The 20740-nt window shown below is 36.6% G+C and overlaps 1 protein-coding gene across 18 annotated transcripts in view; it reads left to right on the top strand.

Moving 5' to 3' along the window:
• Positions 1-20740, top strand: part of IQSEC1 (IQ motif and Sec7 domain ArfGEF 1) — a 352209-nt gene that overhangs the window by 322864 nt on the left and 8605 nt on the right. For 9 of the 18 annotated variants that reach the window (XM_074603167.1, XM_074603176.1, XM_074603166.1 and 6 more), the window contains 8 exons: positions 1440-1562; positions 2350-2516; positions 5729-5868; positions 7481-7510; positions 9688-9813; positions 11526-11625; positions 14707-14880; positions 15556-15732. In XM_074603167.1, the coding sequence (XP_074459268.1) occupies positions 1440-1562; positions 2350-2516; positions 5729-5868; positions 7481-7510; positions 9688-9813; positions 11526-11625; positions 14707-14880; positions 15556-15732 (1037 nt within the window). The remainder of the gene's footprint in view (positions 1-1439; positions 1563-2349; positions 2517-5728; positions 5869-7480; positions 7511-9687; positions 9814-11525; positions 11626-14706; positions 14881-15555; positions 15733-20740) is intronic. The other 9 variants (XM_074603180.1, XM_074603177.1, XM_074603165.1 and 6 more) reach the window with 1 other exon arrangement.

Raw genomic sequence — 20740 nt, 5'->3', positions numbered from 1 at the left:
AGAATTATAATTTTGTTAACCATTGTTTAAAAAAAAAGGTAAACAAGTATGTCTGATCTTAGTTATTTTCATGATGCCATTTGCTGTATAGACCTAGACAAAGTAACTTACTCCCTTTTTTCTCATTACAGAGCCACTAGAAAAGTTTTGTTTACTGTTTTGAAACATTTGCAGCAAAATACTAGTTCCAGTTAAGAACATTGACCATGCTGGTGTATCTGCTGTCTCCATAGATCGCATAAAAGATTGCTAAAGACCCCTCCCCATTATGTTGTTGGCCAGCATGTTTCTGGAGGTCATTAATTGCTCTAATTACTTCATTTTAACTCCAGCTTGTCTGCACATGTGCCTTACACCTTTGAAGGAGAAAAAAGCTTTTGAAAGTGTTACAGAACTTACAGTAGGTGGGAAGTCTGTGAACATTATTGCAGAACTGATAATAGGTTTTTAGGTGTGGATTGGAAAGGGCGTGAGAAACGCCAGGTTTGTTTGTTTCTTTCCTTGCGCTTCTGCATAAAAGGAAAAATATTCAAGGCAAAGTGAATAAATTGCTTTGGTATTAATCTATGTTAGCTACAATGTTACTAGAAGAAAAATGTGAGCTACTCTAATTTATCATTGTATACCTATACATTTAAGAAAAGGCTTTTAAAACTGGATTGTGCTTTCTTTCTGTGGTTTCTGCATTACAGTGCTGTTAATTGCAGTGATTCATGTCTGGTTATTTAAAAACTAAAAGCTAAGTTTAAAGAAAGGAAATTTATAAGCTTCTGATTTTACAGTAGTCTCTAAACAAAGTATTGGAAAGACATAGTTCACATTGTTGATTATATTAAACTGGTTCCTCTTTTTATTTTTTGCCAGCACTGTATTTTTGGAGCAAGAAAGTAATTATTTCTCCAGAAATGTTAACTGAAAGACACAGCAAATGACGGGGAGAGAGGAATTACAGTAATAGTAAGAGACTAGCCAAACAAGATTAATTTTTTTTTTCTCCATATGTAAGAATGTTCCTAGACACAGAGCAGATTATTGTGCTTGCTGCAGGCTGTTTGAGATTTGATATTTTGAGCAGTATAAACTATTTATTATTATAGACATTGTGATAATTGATTAGCCTGGAAGCACAAAGCCTATAATTACTCTTGGCAATGGTATGTCACTTACACTAGTCAGACATTTGTCATTCCAGCAGCTCCTCTGTTAAAAAAGGAAAAAAGGGCCTGCTTACATGTACGCATTCTCATTGATCTATTATTTGCAATCCTTCCTTCACAGCTTACCTACAATTATTGCAATTGCTGCTGAATGTTTCAGAAAACTCCATGAATCTCTCCAAGAGATGGAAAATAGAAAGGTTCTTCTGGTCTCAAAATCTTACCTTTGGTACTGTGTTGTTAGAAATTAAAAGACACAATGGCAATATGTTTTTATCCTAGCTGTGTTGTGGATGAGATGGACTTCTCAACAATGGAACTGGATGAAGCACTCAGGAAATTTCAGGCTCATATCCGTGTTCAAGGAGAAGCCCAGAAAGTAGAACGGCTCATTGAAGCTTTTAGGTATGACACCGAAATAAATTATTCAGTCACCAGAAACCTCCTGTTGTCTAACAGTCGAACTGGGGAAGCTGAGTGTATCTTAAGTTATTTCCCTGCTTATTTGCACTGTCTTTGTGAGCTACGTACGGTTTCAAATACAGCCTGTCACTTGTGGTGGTTTTGCTAAGTATGAAATAGGAAATTTTGTTTGCTGGTGCTGTTCACATATGTCATTTGTATTAACGTAGCAAGGTTTATCAATTAAAAGTTCTTTCTGACATCAGTTGAAAACAAATACAAGGATTTTTGAATGTCTCTAACAATTTGTATGTAATAGTTTGTATGAGTGGAATTTTAAGACCATTCACATTTTAGAGTATATATGCTCTCAACCTTTCATTAAACATTCCAACAATAGTGGAATAAAGAGCCGTAACTTATTAATACTAACACAAGCGTACTTTCTCCAGGGCAGGATGAGATGTAAATCATCATGCGGCAGTAAGCTAACATCAATGCTGTATTTTTACCTGGTGTCAATAACTATTACTCACTGGAAAAAAAAAAGAAATACTGAAGTTACTGTAGCTCAGAATCTGTTCTAAGAAGTGAAGTTATTGTGGTAGTAGAAAACAAAAGCCTTCCACATTCTAGGATTGGCTTTTGCAAATATGTGGATGGAAAACTAAATATATGTATGGAACGCAAATAATAGTTTGCTCAGCCTCTGGAATGTAGCAGCAGTTGGTTTATTTGGTGGGATTAGAGTTCATAGCTCTGACAGCTTCCCCTCTTTGCTTTTTTACAGCCAACGATACTGTATCTGCAATCCAGGTGTTGTGAGACAATTTAGAAATCCTGATACCATCTTCATTCTAGCTTTTGCCATTATACTGTTAAACACAGATATGTACAGCCCAAATGTGAAACCAGAACGCAAAATGAAGCTAGAAGATTTTGTCAAGAATCTAAGGGGTAAGCAAACTCTAACCACGATGGTCATGAAAACTCTTCCCTGTAGCTGCCATTGGAGGGACACCATGTATCTTCTGCGGAAAAAGACAAAATACAGGGCACTTGAATCTGATTTCACCTGACTTTTGAAAACTACTGACGTTTTTACAGGCTTTAGTTATTTCTGCAATAATGAAAATTAAGCATATCATAATTTGTCGTTTTTGTCTTGTCTGCCTTGAGTTGGATGTATTGTCAGGTCCTTTTATTCCCAGTTCTTTCAGTGTAGCTGAAAACTGACCATTACCTTGTATTCAGAATTCTTCAGTACCTCAATTTTTTAGATATAATTGGAATTTGCCACACTTAACACCCTTCACAAAGTCACAGGGCAGCTCATAAAGACAGACAACAACTTCTGTGCACGTGAATGAAGGTAAATAAATTCCGTTGCAAAGAATACGTGTGTGTGTGTTTGTTTATAGGTATATAAATTTCATATAGTGCCACTGCACGTTGTGGACTATTCCTGAGAGGAGGAATATGATTTATAGGTAGTGAATTACACCCCTACACTACAGCATAAGCTTACTAATGAATTCTTATAGAGATGCTCTCTTTGTAGTTTGTGGTTTGTGGTTTCTCTGTAGCAACCAATGTGTTACAAGGGATATCAGATATTAATTCTGAAAAAATTAAACAAGTCAAGTCTCTTATACATTTTAGAGTTTCATTCAAAAGGGAAATTTCTTTCCCTCCCTAGTTTCAAAAGCATACACTTCTTGTTGAGTAGACATGCAGAGGAGATGGAGCCATTGTCTCCATGTTCTTGTTAGAGAGGTACAAACCCGGGACCCGAAGCAACACAGCAGCTTTCCACGTTCTTAAGAGATGCAGATTAATGACTTTGCTAGAAGCTCGTATGTTAGGTATTGCCAGGTATACAGGCTGTATGTGTGTGTATATTAAGGAACACAAATCGCTACGCCATGATGAGGACCATTGGAAATAATCTAAAGATTTAAATTCTCAATGAGAAAAAAAAAAATCCCAACTCCAGAACCTTCCTGTACACAGTAAATAGCACAGCAGTTTCATTTTAGTTTCTTCATTGGTATGTTTCCTGATCAAGAAACTATTTGCCAGGCTATGGCACACCTAAGCCTGCAATTAGATTGCCAAAAAAATAGAGGTATTTTTTCAAATCTGTGTCTCAAATCTTTCTATCCTGGTTCTTTCTGCTGAAAAAGAAGAGGGGTTTATGAAGTGTCAGCTTGGCCAGTGCTCAGCTCTGCCTGACTGGAAGCAGTCCCTGCAGGTCTAAGGAGGAAGATTGTGCATGGGGAGCTGATACCTCCCGTTGTTCCTGGGCACTCAAGGAAGAACAGATCAGACAGCATTTACCTTTTATCACAGAAGAGCACTCAGATGTTAGAGAAATAAAATGAGGCTGAAGTCCCCATCCCTTTTTCTCCTTTAGGATAGTTTGTGCCCACAGGGAAAAAGCAGCTTTTACTATAGTTCCATTACTGTGTGTTTGTGCAAAGGCCAGGAAAATTGCCTGCTCAGTCATGGCAACCCTCTCCTCCTCCCCCTGCTTTTAAGCACCGGATAAGCAGGACTTAGCACACAGTCTCGCTGCGTATGTCAACAATGGATGTAGCAGCATGGCAGGAGAATAGGCCCGCTACTGCAGGCACCAGCAAGTACTGATCTGTTGTTTCACAGCCATTTTCTCAGTGATGCCTAAAAGTGGGCTGAATGGCAGAAAGACAGAATCAAGTTGCTTAATATATAAAAATATATTGGCGCATTTCAGATGCGTGGCAGTTTGTATTCATGTGTGCATGTGGTACTTTCATTTTAGTACTAGTAAAAACAAAATACTTGTGGTGTTCTGGAATTTCACATCTTCAAAATGGAAGTCCTGTTTGGTGATTTTATTGCCTTAGATTTATATAAGGCATAAATGAATGATCTATGTTTAGCAGATGTTTTAGCTTAGCAAAATTTGAGTTAGTGTTGAGATTTTATTGCAAAGTCCACAAAGATTAAAAAGGCCTTAGCATAATACTACAGTTATGTTTGTTGTTTTAAATACAGTACACTGTCTCTGACCTCCAGCCTCAATGCCAGCAATTTCTTATTATTATTTCTTATTTTACAATAGGCCACTTTGCCTCTAACTTTAAATATGGCTGTATTGCAGTGGTGGTCTCTGGAGGACTTGCTGGTGTGGAAAAGAACAGAGGCTGTTTCGCTTGCTTCTAGTTGCAAAGAAACTGCATTTTATCGTAGAATTTTTTGTGTGAGTAGTTGTTCCACTGGGTATTCAACAAAGTATTTTGGCTTCTGAATGGGAGACAAAAGGCTATTGCATCTCCCTGTCCCCCGGAAATCCGGCTTTAAGTCGCTTATTGAAGTTTGGCTCCTTCAACTGCTATTAAAAATTCAGGACCAAGCATTGAAGACACTATGACATTTGTTAGAATACTGCCATGCCAGTGATAACCACACATATAAATATGCAGTAATACTGTAACTAGTCTATTTTGTTGATTAGTTTTTCCAGAGTAAATTAATTGGTTTTGAAATCATACAGGAAATATTGGTTAAATTAGTTTTACTGAACGTTCATAAGGTTCTCATGTAGGAAATTATTTTACAAACAGAGTGTTGAGTAATATTGGGACAGAGGCAAAAAGGAATGGTTGTTCTGTTTTTTCCCAGTAGTATACTCCTGGGAGGAAGCCATAACCCATTTGAGCTTTGATACCAAACAGATAAAAGAAAAAAATATTTTACATAGGCAATTAGCCTTTTTATGGCTTAGTTTTAGATTAGAGTTTTAAAACAAAAAAAACAAACCTGTGTAATTCCCATCCATGTCTTGGCGTATTGGGGACAGCCAGCTTTTGGACAAAAATCAGTGTTTCAGTAATGAGTAATGAAACTTCTGCTGCTTTGGAAAGGTAGGGACAGGGACAGCATAGGAGGTGCTAGCTGACAGAGCACTGGCAGCTATAAAACAAAACGGTATAAACGAGTACATCAGCAGTCTTCGGCAACATTGGCGTTACTGTTAGCAGAGGAGACAAAGATTGCCCATGCAGAGGAGACAAAGATTTGTCCGTGTCTCCTTACTGAGAAGCCTACATTGCTGAGAAATAACAGTGTGTGTTTGTCAGATTGTTCAGAGCCAGGCTGCTAATAGGAACTGTTGGCTTCTGCAGGTGTGGATGATGGTGAGGATATCCCACGAGAAATGCTGATTGGGATTTATGAACGAATCCGCAAACGGGAGCTGAAGACGAATGAGGATCATGTATCCCAAGTCCAAAAGGTTGAAAAACTCATAGTAGGAAAGAAACCGGTAAGTTCACTTTGCACTGCCTGTCAGTTACTAAGGAGATGTAGGGCAATGTAGAGTATAGAACAATACAGAGGGTTGTTGCTTAGAAGTATAAATTGGTTGATAAACGGCAAAAGGCAGAAACTGTCAAAATAATAATCTGGTATAAGATTGGTTTTAATTTTGGAGGATTCACAGTGCAGGTGAAGTTTGTTGTTGCAGTCTGGTATTTATGAGTAATAATATTATGAGTCTTAAACTCTTTTCTCTCTGTGAAGCTTTACAATTCTGAAATTACACCGAAATCTCTGCTTTTTAGGGAGTTTTCATGAGGCAGTTCTCATGTTTGTTTCGAGAGAACTGAAGTGTCTGTTAAAGTGATGTTGTAGGGAGTATGTATCAGTTATGTAGGGAGCTGTATCAGTTATGACTCCATAATTTACAAGAGTACTGGAGAACTTACGTCCGCATCAGCATCTTTCTCGCCTTTGCAGCTATTGCTGTGAGCTGGTATTTGTAAGGGGAGATTGTGTCATTTTGACTCAGAACTTACGTGGAGATCAGGTCCCAGGGATTCTAGTGCTGGGTTTGAGCATGCAAAGATACTTCTTGCTTTGTTGTGGGAAAAATCTTGAAATACTTTACTATATAAATTAATCTTCAAAGCACCCGTTGGAAAAGGAGAGAGAAAAGGAAGGCCACAGCATTTTTCCCTTTGTTTTTGGAGCTGAGTGAAAACAGAGAGATATTAAGACCAATATTTTACATGCTGACAATTGTATCTAATGTAGAGAGGGACAATGGATGCTAAGCCTTCTTGAATTCAAGTCCTAGAGTCATCTTCTGAAAATCTTCATGTTCGTAGTCACAAAGGCAGCCCAGAAGGCGGCCAAAAAAAGACTAGACTTGCATGTTTTTGAAGTCCTACATCGGGTTTTTTATCAGCTCTGGGGAACTTTACTGACAGGACTGATGAGTTGGGTGGTTTGGGTTTTTTTGTTAAGAAAAAAGCATGGATCTCAAGATTCTCCCTGTTACATTTAAAGAGCTTCGAATTGTAATCTCTTCTCAGACAAGCCTCAATGCGGGCATGGGGGCGAGGGAATGAGGGACCACCAAAACAAAGAAAATCCAGTTTACTTCTGTTTCCCAGTAAGGAAGTATTAATGCAATCTCTTGGAAGAAGCAGAGGGGAGAGAAAGCAAAATTTTCTTAATAAAGTCAGTATTTGGCAGTCGCTTATGCTTTCATACAAAATTTATTTTCCATAATTGTTTGGGGATTTAGGTTTATGTATAGGCTTCTGTGGAAGATGGGGTTTCTTCCTGGTTCTTTTTTTATTCAGGCATGTGGCAATTCAAATCCTAAAACTAATCCTGACCTTGTAAATTAAATGGGATTAAGAAAACAATGCCCTCAATGGAGTCCTAGGTTCAAGGATTCTTCTGTTGAGAGACTTTTTAACTGTGCGAAAGAAAATTTAGGAAATAGCCAACAGTCTTTATTGATAGAAATATTTGTTTTTACTTTATAGGCACTTAGTCATAGTAAGACCGTGACGTATTTACTTGCTATGATACAGTACTGTGTTTCTCTGAAGTTTAACGAACTTGTATATGTCTTTCTACTGTAGATTGGATCTCTGCATCATGGACTTGGTTGCGTACGTATTTCTCTCATACTCTTTCAAAGTTTATAGTCATTTTAACTGGCAGCTTTTTCTTAAACTGGCAATAATGCATTCTATCGCATTTTAGTTTTTTAAAAAATTAGGTTTCTTTCAAGCAAAATTTTCCTATTGTTGTAGTAATAACTCTCCGAAGTGTAAACATTTTATTAAAAGTGTATTTCCTAGGGAGACTACTTAATTCATTGCCAAGAGTTTTCTGGACCTTGTTTTAGTACACTTTTTATGTGTTTTAGATGCTGTTATCATTGCAGAAATTAGATAGCCAGTAAAGAGTAAATAACTAAGTAAAATTACAGCTGTGCCGCACCTTTCCACCTGGGCCCTGGTGTGTTTATTCTTTCTGGTCCATTTCAGTATTGAATGACGCTCTACAAAGACATTGCCAGTTCATTTAACAGTTGTTCTTCTGAAAGGTAGATGAACAATAGAAAATATTGATTCCAGATTTAAGTTATAGGCGTATTCAGTAATAATCCTAAAATATTCTTCTACTGCAGTGTTACGCTTACGTTAATTCATTATTATGTTATTGCTAGTAGTTTTGAACAAAGAAACCACTGCACGTAGTGCTCTGAAATCTGATTACCTTATATAAATTTAATCCTAATGATTTTTTTTCCTCAATTATAATTGCACTGTGCATTAGTACCTTCACTCAGGAAAATCCGAAAAAGGAACCTTAAACTTTTGTTTGTTTTTTCAGTCTTCTATTAGTTGCTTTTTCTATGTAAACAATTAAAATCATGCAAAGCTAGCTTCATATTCCAAAGTGAAGTACCTGTCATTGTTTCATGGGTGCGTGTCTAGCAGTGCCACTGGACTGTAAAAACAAACTGAAAGATGTGACCTTTATAAAACACAGTGGAAGGGAATCTTATCGGATCATCTATTGCTCTGAATGAAAACATTGTCTATAGTTCAGTTTCAATACCAGAGCTCACTGTGGTTGTTTGCAAGTTCGTAGGCTCAGTGACTCCCCTTGGGTTTTGTTATCTCGCTGTAGCAAATCTCCGACTGCCATGTGCTGGGTGAAGTCAGTCTGGAGGTAGGAGAGAATGAGAACACGCAGCATTTATTCCTGCTGCTTTTCACTGAGAACGCCTGAAAGCTCTTCAGTTACCAGAATGGCCTGAAAATAGAAACCATTGCTTTCTCCAGCATTCTTCACCACACTGGCTCTTTTAGAACATGGCAGATTTTTTCTTAAATAAGTTCTCTTTGCAAGTTCAGGGAGGCTAATTAAGCTAATGCCATAGATGAATTAAATGCTATTGGCATTTTGTCTGTTATTAATATAGTTATCAACGGATTTTGTGGAAAAACTGAAATCTTACCAAATAACTTGATAACCAACCAGGAACAAGGGAAGAAGCAGCATTAACAGTCTTAGACTGTTGTTCTTTGCCTAGTAAATCTCATAATTCCCATGCAGAATCAGCTTTTATAAAGAAATATAGTATATAAATGAAATTTAGGTCTACTTCAAATTTTTAGAGTTTAAAGGTTTTCTTTTAATATTGCTGACAAGATACCATCATTTGCATTTGATAGAAATTAAGTTTCACTAGGTTGAAAACAGCAGCTTTGGAGATACCTTCAGCAGACATTTCAAATAAGAAAATGGAAAATTATTCTTGGTTTTCTTGCCAGCATGAGAAAATACCCGAGACAGAAAATGCATTTACTTTTTCCTGATGTCACCTTTTCCTTGGTATTGGGGACGGAACAAATTGAATTAACTCAGTGGCTGATAAAAAGTAATCTACAACATCAGTGTATTAATCTCACAAAAGCTAAAGTTGCTCTGCATCCTTTCTTCTAATAAAGATATGTAAAAATGCTCAGGAAAGCAAACATCCTTTGCTTTGATATCCCACTTGCTTATCTTAAGTTCTTTCAAGGTTTTATCGTTTCACAAAGTAGAACTGTATCCCCAGTAAAACTTTCATTGGCATCCATATACAGGAATGCAAGTTTGAGGCATATAAATCTTTATTTTTCTGTTGTTGGTCCTTTGATGAAAAAGTCTAATGGGCTTAGAGGTAAAAATATTTGAAGTATTAAAAAAAAAAAAAAGATTCTAGGTATTAAAGATGTTTTTTCTTGGCTAAATATTGCTGTATTAACCATGAACTTTTGTATTATTGTAGGTCCTCTCTCTACCCCACCGGAGGCTTGTTTGCTACTGTAGGCTGTTTGAAGTTCCAGATCCAAATAAACCTCAGAAGCTTGGATTGCACCAGCGAGAAATATTTTTATTTAATGATCTTCTTGTGGTATGTATTTTCAGGCAGGTAGACTTCTAGTGAAGTGTACAGAAATGCCTAGCTCCATGAAATCAGTGGCAATTCAGGGTACGAACATTCCTGAAACTAAGTATCTATTACCTGTTACTCTGTATTCCAGCAATCTTGGGATGAGTAAGATTTACATTTTCTTAATTTTCTTCATGCTATATAATTTGGTTTTAAACTGAAGCCTTTTATTGATTACTACGCTCTATTGTAAGAAAGTACTTCGATGCAATAGCTTTTACTATAAAGAACGGGAATTATGTCCAGTTTACCCATTTCCCTAGTGGGTAAACGGAGACATTCTTTATTCCGTGAATAATGAATTCAAGTTCCTTGTGAAAAACAAAATTACATACTGCTTTGTATTCCCCAGATGTTCTATGAACCAGATATGCTTATTCGTTGAAATAGGAATAGGGTGTGTTGAAATATATTTTACAGTTGACTTTACTTTTTAGCGTGCATTTAACTTGACCCAGTCCTTTGAAAAACAGACATAGAAAACTAGAGACAGCTTGGAGACAGATTTGGTTGATTTAGTCTTAAAAATAGGAAAATTTGTTGCACTATTCAGAATGTGTTTGGCTGTTACCTGAGAACCAAGAACTAAACGAAATATTTCACATTTTGTTATGAAAAAGGCACACTTCATGTGTACAGTTTCACTGTTTGTAATTTTTACATACTTTCAGACCCTAAAACCAGGCAGTAATTATTTTTTAAAAAATTAATCCTTTTGATTGCAGTATAACCTCCTAGTTGTAAATGTGAGCTTGAGTGTAAAATGATGGAACACTGCATCTTTGGGTTGCAAGTTTTCTGTCGTTTTTTATTACTTACTCAGGTGTCAGTAGTTCTATCAAACTGCTTTGGGAATAATATGGACCAAATTTGTCAGTTCTAGTAAAATGTCATTGCCCAAAGTTAAAATTAGAAAAAAAAACACTAAAAATAAACCTCCTGGTTATAAAGAGAGTGAGTGGTTGCATTCACCCTTCAGGAGAACCAAAATTGCTGGTAAGTAGTAGTATGGTACTTCTATTGTAGCATGAAGTAAAGGTTTCACAGACTCCGAGCTTTCACTGAGACTGGCACTGCACAAGTCTTAGGGCATCGTTGGATGGGGTAGTGTACAACAGCATTTGGAGGCGCACAGGAGTGAAGCAGGTTTGGAAGGTCACAGCACATGAGAATAAGGAATAAGAATTCAACTTGTGTGGAGCGGTCCATAGGCGTGTCCTGCCTGTAGTCAAACTGTGACAAAAAAGCGTGACGGAAAGTGTGGTAGCAGCTAAGTATTTTAAAGAGGATAATGTAAACATATTTACATTTTGGCTAGCATGTGCAGTACACAATAAGGATGCAGTTGTTTGGGTTTTTTATGGAATCTCAAAAGTAGAGTTCTGGAGAACAGAGAACATAAAGGCTTTGTATGTGGATAAAATATTAAACCTTCTTGTTAGGAGATGCCAGTGCTTCAAAGCTAGCTTTGTTTCTTCAGTAGTAGTAGATTAAATACATCAGTTGCATTAAAAGAAAAAAGGGAAAAAAATTACAAGTTCATATTTTCTGGCACATTATAGCTTGCTTTGGCATAAAATATTTTATCATATGCTAATTCTTAAGAACAACGATTTTCCACAAACGCATGTGGCAAAAGGGATATTTCACTTTGTTTATTTGTTAACTTTCAGGTGACCAAGATTTTTCAAAAGAAGAAGAACTCGGTTACATACAGTTTTCGACAGTCATTTTCCCTCTATGGAATGCAAGTTCTTCTTTTTGAGAACCAGTGTAAGTCTCTCCTCTCTTTTTAGATGACCAATATTGTTTATAAATAAAATAAAATAAAAAATTGTATGAGTGAAAGGGATAGACAGGACTTGATTCTGAATTTAGGGATAAAATGTCTCTGAATTTAACTTAGAAGTTTAAAACAAGATGGTGCCAGTGTAAGAAATGGCAAGACCGCTGTTAGATTTTTTTTTTTTTTTTTTTTTGGTTGGGTTGTAGTCAGAAGCCAAACCTAGCCAAGTGTGTTGTTTGTGACTACTTTGCTGTTTGTAAAGAAACAAATATATCTGTTGCTGGTACAGTTATCTGGAACTGAATGTATGATAATAAATAATTGCTATTATAATGATATGTGTAATTCAAAGCACTATTTAATTTGTTTGCCTGATTTATATCTTAACTTTGGGCCTAGGTAATGTATATTCATTCAAATACAAATACAGAGTCTAGATTAAAGTTTGTTTTTTCTGACACCTTTTGTTTATGTCAGTTGTAATCTGCATCAGTCCAATATTCTTTTTATCTTTAATGCTTGTCAAGCTTAGTTCTAGCAGACAAAAATCCAACAAAAGGAAAATAGTTTGCTAATCTCCTGATTTTAAACCTTCACGATAAATTGGATACAGTTCAGTGTGACATTCAGTAGTTTCTGGGCCTTTCTGTTGTGGAAGGCTCTTAGTTTTCACTTGTCCTTCAGAATGTGCTCCAATGCTCATCTCACTCAAAAGAAGTCACTGTTATTCAGTCAAAGCACCTAGAGATTTCAAAAGGGAAGATTTTGTAGAGTTTATACTCTACAATGTGCACACATTATATAAAATTCATTTTTAGAGAGGAAGGCCAAATATTTCTATCCTGGATTCTACTAAAAATAGAAGAATATATAATTCCTCTGATGTTAAGTCTAATAAATTTAAAAAACAAATATATCATAAGCATGCTAAGTAGGAACATTTCACTCAAGTAAACTTAAAAATATCTGTAGTGAAAGTAGGAGTAAAGGGTTGGATTCTCATCTTAACTGAGAGGCTTTAGTAGATGTAGGTGGGCTCCTAAGGTGGATTCACTACCATGAGCTGACTGCATGTCTAATATCAGTGCCTGTTAGGTGGAATGCAGTATTTTCCAGTTGGGAAAGAGAAGTATTCTTCCCTCATGGTTTGTAAAATTGATATTCTTGGTTTCCCCTGTCCCCAGCAAGCTTTAGGGTATTTTGGCCAGAGCCACCGTGCCATTCAGTAAATCTGTGTGTAGCAGCTGTCAGAATCGGCTGGTTTCAAGAGAATAAAACTTCGTGTCACCAAAGCAGAAGCAACAAAAATATTGATTTGGCTGCTGGTGAGGTTGAACAGTATGATTGGTGTTGATGGTAGAACAATTGACTTCTAACGGTAGAAGTCAATTATGTTGAGGGACAGATGAGCTCCAAAAGGGAAAATAAATTCCATGTATCTCTAGTAAATAAATAGACCATAAGGAAAGTATATTTTACATTTTCTGTCAAAATCACTGACAAAATATAATGGGTATGCAGGTCACTTCAGAGACAGTGTATCTGAAACCAGTAAATACTTATGTGTTTCCTGATGCTTAATCAATGTGATGTAGAGAAGTATTTCTGGTAATAAAATATTTGTGGTGTACTTTCTAGAGCTGTTTGCATATCCAGTTTCAGCGTTGAGAGCAGTTCCTGGTGTTACACCTTGCTCTCCACCTCTTAGCTTGCCTGGCCCCAGGCTCCTGTGCTGTTGGCCATTTGGCTCTGTTCTGAACGACAGCAGCTGCCCCCAACTTGAGGCAGCTGTTTTATTTCATTGAAGGTAGACACAGTTGTCCTGCGGTCAGGAGAAGCAGATCAGCTATACGTTACTTCTTTGCAAGATGTGCTATCAGAGCCTGGCAGAAGCCCCTTCCCCTCCATACCCTTGAAGGCTTGCAGTAGTTGGCACCTTTTTTCACCTGAGAATGGGAAATGGACTTGCTTCACTTTTAGTTGCAACTCTGATTTGGAAGTTAAGATATTCTTTTAAAAAAGCATAGCATTTGCATTTGTTTCTCAGTATTTTGTCTTGTTGAAACCCAATGGCTTTGAGGGAAGAGACTGCCTTACGTCATCTGCTGGTTCTTGAGGAAATTAATATTTTGTACACGGGAGCACTTAAGCTTCAGGTTGAATACTTAAATAAATATTTGAGAGCTTTATCAAACCAATGAGGTCAGGCAGCTGAATAAAAGAAAACCCTGTGAATTAAAACACACATTTTGAGTTTTTCTGACACCCCATTTCTACAGGTCTGTGCTTCAAGCAAAGGCTGATTCTGTTTTCTACAGCAGAACATATCTCCATTGTAAGCTTTCTGTCTGTAAACAAACCTTATATCTCAACCAGGAGATCTTTTTGACCAGTTGTTAAAATTTGCATTCTCAGATGTGCAACTAGAAAAAAGGCAAAGACAGTTTGCTGAAAAATCTGCCTTTTATTGTGGAGATGTCCATAATATGGGCCAAAAGAGGAGGGGGGAACCCATGCTTTTTACTTCCTCAGTATGTAATTTCACAGATAATTTTAACTTTAAAAAAAAAAAAAAGGGAAAGTAGAGAGAACACAACTTAATAGGAAGCACTAAAAGCTGTACATGATAGCGTGTTTGTCTTCCTGCAAATGTTAAGTTAGAATTGTAAGACAGTTTCTAGTACTTGAGATGTATTCAAGTACTCAGCAAAACTTTGGTCACAACTGAGGTAAGTAATGGGATTTCTTCCATGAAATAAAGATTATCCCCTTTACTTTTTTGAGTTTTCTTTCTGGGATTTTTCTTTTATATTGTACCTTAAGGGTAACAGCTGCATAAAGACTATCTTTCAATATTTATTAGCCATCTTGACATGTAAGCAGTTCCAATGTATCTTAGAGATTATCATTCTAATTCTGTGCCTTCAGACTTTTATTTCTCTGACTTTGTCCCATATATGGTAATATTAGTAAAAAGCCTTCAGTTTCGGGGTTGTTGTTTTTTTTTTCATAAAAAGAAAAGTAATTGGAATAATCAGAGCTCAGTTCTTCTTGACTCTTTCTTCCAGATTATCCCAACGGTATTCGGCTCACGTCAGCTGTTCCGGGAGCAGATATCAAAGTACTAATAAATTTCAATGCACCAAATCCTCAGGACAGGAAGAAGTTTACAGATGACTTGAGGGAGTCAATTGCAGAGGTTCAAGAAATGGAAAAGCACAGAATAGAGTGTAAGTACCAAGGTACATATAATAGAGCATTTTCAAGCTAATGAAAATAAGAAAATCTCAAATATGTGTATAACTCATTAAAACTCCTTAAAAGTTCAAAATAATGTGGGCTTTTTTCATGGCTTTGATTCTAGAAAGAGGAGAAAAACCCAATGATATCTTAAGCCCCAGCTGAGTTCATCGACTGTCATTTACTGAAGTGTAGCTATGGTGGAAATTTAGCCTGGACAAACTGGAAATAGCAATGGACAGAGGAGAGATGGATTTGTAATTTGTAGTATAAATTACAGTAAGGATTTTAGGGATAATTTACATCACTGAAATTCTCAATTCTCTTTCAAATAAGTGTCACTGAATTTTTCTTCATTTCCATGTTGATATTCCTGTATTCTCTCAATTAGGTAGCCACAGTACAATTTGATATATTTTGCTGGAAGTTACAGGACTGTCTAAACGTGGGATTTTATCTTCTGTTTTTCCAAAAGAGGAATAGCCTTCCATCCTGTACGTCGTAATATGAAGCTGTTAGTACAGGGGTGAAGTTCCTCTCTGGCGTTTAACAGTGCCAAAATGAATTCTTATCTATTATTCACAGTAACACATGATCACACACAGAAATTGTGATGTTACCATGTCCTGCACTGTAGTCGATAAATATGAATTGCAAAATGATTCTCTTTGTTTCAGCTGAGCTAGAAAAACAGAAGGGTGTGGTGCGGCCAAGCATGTCTCAGTGTTCCAGCCTGAAAAAAGATTCTGGCAACGGGACGCTGAACAGAGCCTGCCTGGATGACAGCTATGCCACCGGGGAGGGACTGAAGAGAAGCGCTCTGAGCAGCTCCCTTCGGGACCTGTCGGAAGCAGGTAAGCACTCCCCTTATTCTTTAGTCCCTTGCTCTGACTTGTGCGTGCAGAGGTGTGGGAATGATGTGTAGAAAGCCCAGCTCACAGTGGACTTCCAGAAGTAGCAATACTGAAACTTCAAACCTTTTAAATAGTTCCTCTTTCATAGTTCATGTTTAATTTCTGTTTGTTTTTTACCCTTGTTCTATTAAGCAACCACTATTTGAAAGCATTTAAACTGTTGTAGATTGCTATATATACTTTTAACGGAGAGTGAAGACAGAGGAAAAATTGTAAGTGTTTTATAAAAGAAACGGTTGACTTGTGCTAGGAGTAACCCACTTAGTGTTCCTTTCTTTTTTTCTTCCCCTTTGCTTCTTCCCCTTCATACAACAAGCTTTAGAAAAAAAAGAAACTGGTCTGTGTGTAATGACCGCTTTCTGTGCATTTTGTGCTCAAGTGTACCTGTGTGACCACATTGATGAATGAAATTGAGTGAAGCCCTACTAAATTCTGCCTAGAGCTACGTAATTCAGATACAGTCTGTCCCTGATGCTCTTTTATTATTTTGTAACTCAAGATACAGTTTCCAATTCTCGCAAAAGAGGTTGTTGTGAAATACTATTGCCAATATAATAAAGGAAGCCCTAGCGGACAAGAATACTGATATCCCACAAAACCACTGATGTGTCTTAAGATTTGTTAGCTGATTAATATAGCTAAAGACTGGAAAGGAGTGGTGGTGTGATTTTTTTAGCCAAAGAAAAGCCAGGGGAAGTCTGGTATGTTTTTATTTTATGCCTTGCCTCGGTAGTACCCAAGTGGCATACCCATGTAATACAGGCTGCCATGGGTAGTAGCCTTGTGTTTCAGTGTTAAACGTGATTCCTGGCAGTTACGAGAAGTCACATCTGAACACCATGCCAACTATTCAGAAAGTACTTCTGGGGATAGTAGCAACTATAACTATATTTTTTTGATCTTTTTTTTTAGTTCATAGCCTGTGTTACATGCTCTGATTTGTTCTTTTAATTGCAGTGATGATTTACAGTATAGTCATAATTTCAGTACTATGTATGTCTTTGGTAGTAGACACTACTTATCTTTTTCCTTTTTTTAACTAAAGAAGGGATTTTAGCTATGCTGCAATAAACAAAGGTGTTGTAAACTGAAGTTATAGCCTGTGTTTTGTGGGTATATGTATGTGCATACAGATAAGTAGAGAATGAGCTCTTTCAATTATTTTGTTCTCTGTTTAGGCTTTCATACTCATGTGTCCATTTCCTACATTAAAAAGACCTAGGACCTTGATCCAAAATCAGGCTGAAGTTGAATATTGGTTCTTGATTGGCTTCAATGGATTTTAGATCAAGCCACTAGTCTTCACCACTCTTACCTCAGACTTGAGGATACTTCCGTCATCCTTCTTTGTTGTTTTGTTTTTATTTCATTAGAATGAGAACTACCATATTGTTGAATATGTGAGTTCAGTGGGTATCTGTACCCATAAATGTGATTTCTGATTAATTTTTTTCATCCCATAGGAATTTTCATCCCAGTCTATCAAACATTGCCATGTATTTAATTCATGTTATGGGTTTTATGCAATAAACAAGTATTTGTGGTCATTAAAACATTTCATGTTTCTACAGGGCATGCCTACAATTGGCATGCTTATTACTGAAAATAACTTTTTTCCATAATGAAAAGTAGAAATCACTCACAGACTGCAGGGTTTATCAATGAGTTTGTTAAACCCAACTAAACTTAATTTTAACTTTAATGAATTGAGAATTATGGAGAGTTTCTGTTTGGTCTTGTGCAGTGCAACTGACTTGAGAAATTACATACCTGTTATTTGCTTTGTTATTTGTTGTAATTTTAATGAGGTTATACATGTCTTTTCTGCCTTTTCTCAGTGAATAGCTTGCATGTGAGGCTGATTTTGTTTTAATATGGGAGAGAGGATGCATAGAAAAACAAAGAAATCTCTTTCAGTTGGCAAGATACTGCATCCCAGTGATTATATCATATTAAATTGCTTCTGAAACAGAGTACTGAGTTAGGTTGCCTCAATTCTTCTTTTTGTGGATGAAACAGAGGATCAAAAAGGAGGAGGAACAAGAGTAGTGGGACTGTGCATGGATGTGTGTCTTTCTGTAGGAGAAGGCATGATGAAAGTGGATTTTTAGGGAGTTCCTTTCTACATTTAAACAGAAATAATTCCGATAAACATGAGAAAATTGCCTGGTTGCATATTTATGCAGTAAGGCTGATAATTGTCCAATGAACATTGCAAAAACAAGTTGAACATTTTTATTCAATGAAGGGGAAATCTGATTGAACAGCATTTCAGTTGCACAGGTATATGACAAAACTATTTAAGAAAACACTCTATTACTCTCTACCAGGTAGCACAGTAGTAAATGGCAGCTGTGGAAAATACTTTAAATTTCTCTCTTGGAAAAGAATGATAATTCGTAAGCGTCTTAGATCTAATGAATGTTTATACCCTGAATGATTGTGACTCCCAAGCTGTAAACCATAAGGAAAGGCAAGATTTCTCTGTCAAGAAACAATGTCAGGAATTGTTTCCTGATGGTTGTTCTTCCATGCATTTGCCATGATAGCTTAAATCATAATTGCAAAAAGGATGGGCATGAGCGTCTCTTGATTTTAAAGGTAGTAGTGTTCATTGTGGATTGACAGTTCCTTCCGTGGAATAAAAAGCATGTGGCAACCAACTGTTCCAAAATGTGAATATGTCAAAATTATTTAGTGCTTTATTTTTCTCAAAAGAAAAATATGTCATTTTTATTACACATTCTTGAGCTATAGTCAAGGAAGAACTGAATTTATTTGTCCCAGGCTCTGAAATTCTTATTTGACATAAAAATATCAGAAGACAGACTAATTTTCATGCAGTTAAAGCTGAGTTTTATGGGTTCCGATAGAATTTTGGATATTTTACAACTTACTCCATACTCAGTTACGTGATCGGTAGGTTTACAGAAAGATGTGGAAGGTGTGAAGTCCCATTGTGGCCATTAGTACGTGAGAAGAATGATTTGGTCTCTAGAGCAGAGCATGGAGGATTAGACTGGCTGCGTTTCTGATTGTGTATCTCTCACAGGTTTCTTGGCTGATTTTAGGCTAGGCAACCTGAATTCCAGGGACTTTGAGTTGCTGGAGGACTCAGTACTTTCACGTTGTGTTTACAGTGCTGAGCATCTGTGGAAATCAAGCTTTCTTCCCCCCATCCCTAACCTGTAAGGGGGGAATAACGTTTACACATTGCACTGGTTTAAAAATTGTAATTTTATGGTTTGCCTTGGTAATACCCAACTGGCATACCCATGTAATGTTGGAATGTGCATAGAAGTGCAGGATGCTATAATGGTTACTATTAATATAAGGTGTGCTTATTTTATAATCTCCTGAGCTATCTCAAAACAACTACAGACCAGTAGAGACTACTTTTTTTAAAAAAACAAAACAAATAAACAAACAAAAGAATGCCCCCAACCATAAAATAGTTCAAGAATTAAGATAATTCTGTTTGTATATTGCATATAATCTCAGTCGTCTACTTTTAACTTTTTAAATGTTTCTTTCTACCTTCCAAAAAAGCTTTTTTTTTTCTTTTTTGTTAAACAATTTCAGCATGTATTTTTTAAAATTTCCTATGTCCCAAAATGTAACGGAAGAGATTGTGGAACTTCTCAGCACTGTAATAACCCTTAAAAAGCCTCTGAGTTCATGCAATTACAGAATCCCTTAACCTGTTGCTTGAGTCAGTGCTGGGGCGTGCAGTCCCTTGGCTCCTCCCTCACCCGGTGCAGGCAGGGTTACTAGCTTATTTTCTCCTTCCTCTCCTATGGATTTTGCTGCATTATATAGGACAGAGGATACTACTAGCCTTTCTCTTCCTTCTTAGAAGAGCTTTCCAAGTAGGGAGAGCTTTTTCCCATCTCTTGCTGTGTCACTGCTATTATATTTCCTTTTCTTCAATGGAATAGCAACAGTAATGGGCATGATAGAATTTACCCTTTTTTGTTTTTTTTTAATAAAACAGACTTATACAAATCAAGCCTTGTGACATGCGTGTGTTAATACCAAACCATTTTACAAGTATCTTATACAAAACCACCCCACACTGTATAGAAACACCTTTGTATCAACAACTTCTCTGTCTTACGGAAGAGCCACTGCTTTTCCAGTGGCGTTGTTCTGCAACACGAGGTGTGGTTACGCTGTTTGCTCATCTCCTGGGGCTTAATGAGGCTCTTGAGAACAATCTGTTTGAAGGTGCCAGTAAACTATTTTCACAATTGGTGTGCGATCTTAAGACTATACCTGATCCACCCAGAAAACAAGACGAAAATATGAAGGTTACAAAGAGTCCTTTCACCCTGGAAAGTGGTCTTTTAAAGTTATTGGAGCATATTGTTTAGATAATTCTGAACCATTCAGGTTGGGTAGTATTTGTAAGCTCGGTAGCGAGATGGCTACAGACTCTGCTGCTGCTGGCAATATCAATTTCACAGCCTTTGGAGGCTAGTATAACAAGTCATTGTTATAAGAGCTGCTACATTAGTTTGCGTTACCAAAACCTTACTTTAGAACTTTTTTCCAAACTTTTTTTTTCAAAGGCATACAAAGCCAGATCATAGTACATTGTTTAGATATCAACGTATCTCACTGGCATAGAACAGTTTCAAGAAATCGAGGGTAGCAGTGAGAAATATTTACATTTACTGTAATGATCTGCACACCTGTGAGATCAATTTCTGCTAGGTAGAATGGATTTTGTTAATGAAATTATATTTTCTTTTGGAATGTTTAAGTTCGTAAAAATATCTTGATCATTTAAGATTTTCAGTATAAATATGAAATATTCCTAGTCCCATATAATGCATGTACATATATGGGACATACTATACTGATGTAAGTTAAAGATATTTCTTACAAAGAATTTTCATACCTAACATCAAAAAATTACTGGAATGAATCAGAAAAGATAAAATAA

This window comes from Larus michahellis, chromosome 10 (genome assembly GCF_964199755.1).
Source record: "Larus michahellis chromosome 10, bLarMic1.1, whole genome shotgun sequence".
Taxonomy (NCBI): Eukaryota; Metazoa; Chordata; class Aves; order Charadriiformes; family Laridae; genus Larus; species Larus michahellis.
Note: the sequence above shows the minus strand (reverse complement) of the source record. Positions and strands in the feature narration are given on the sequence as shown.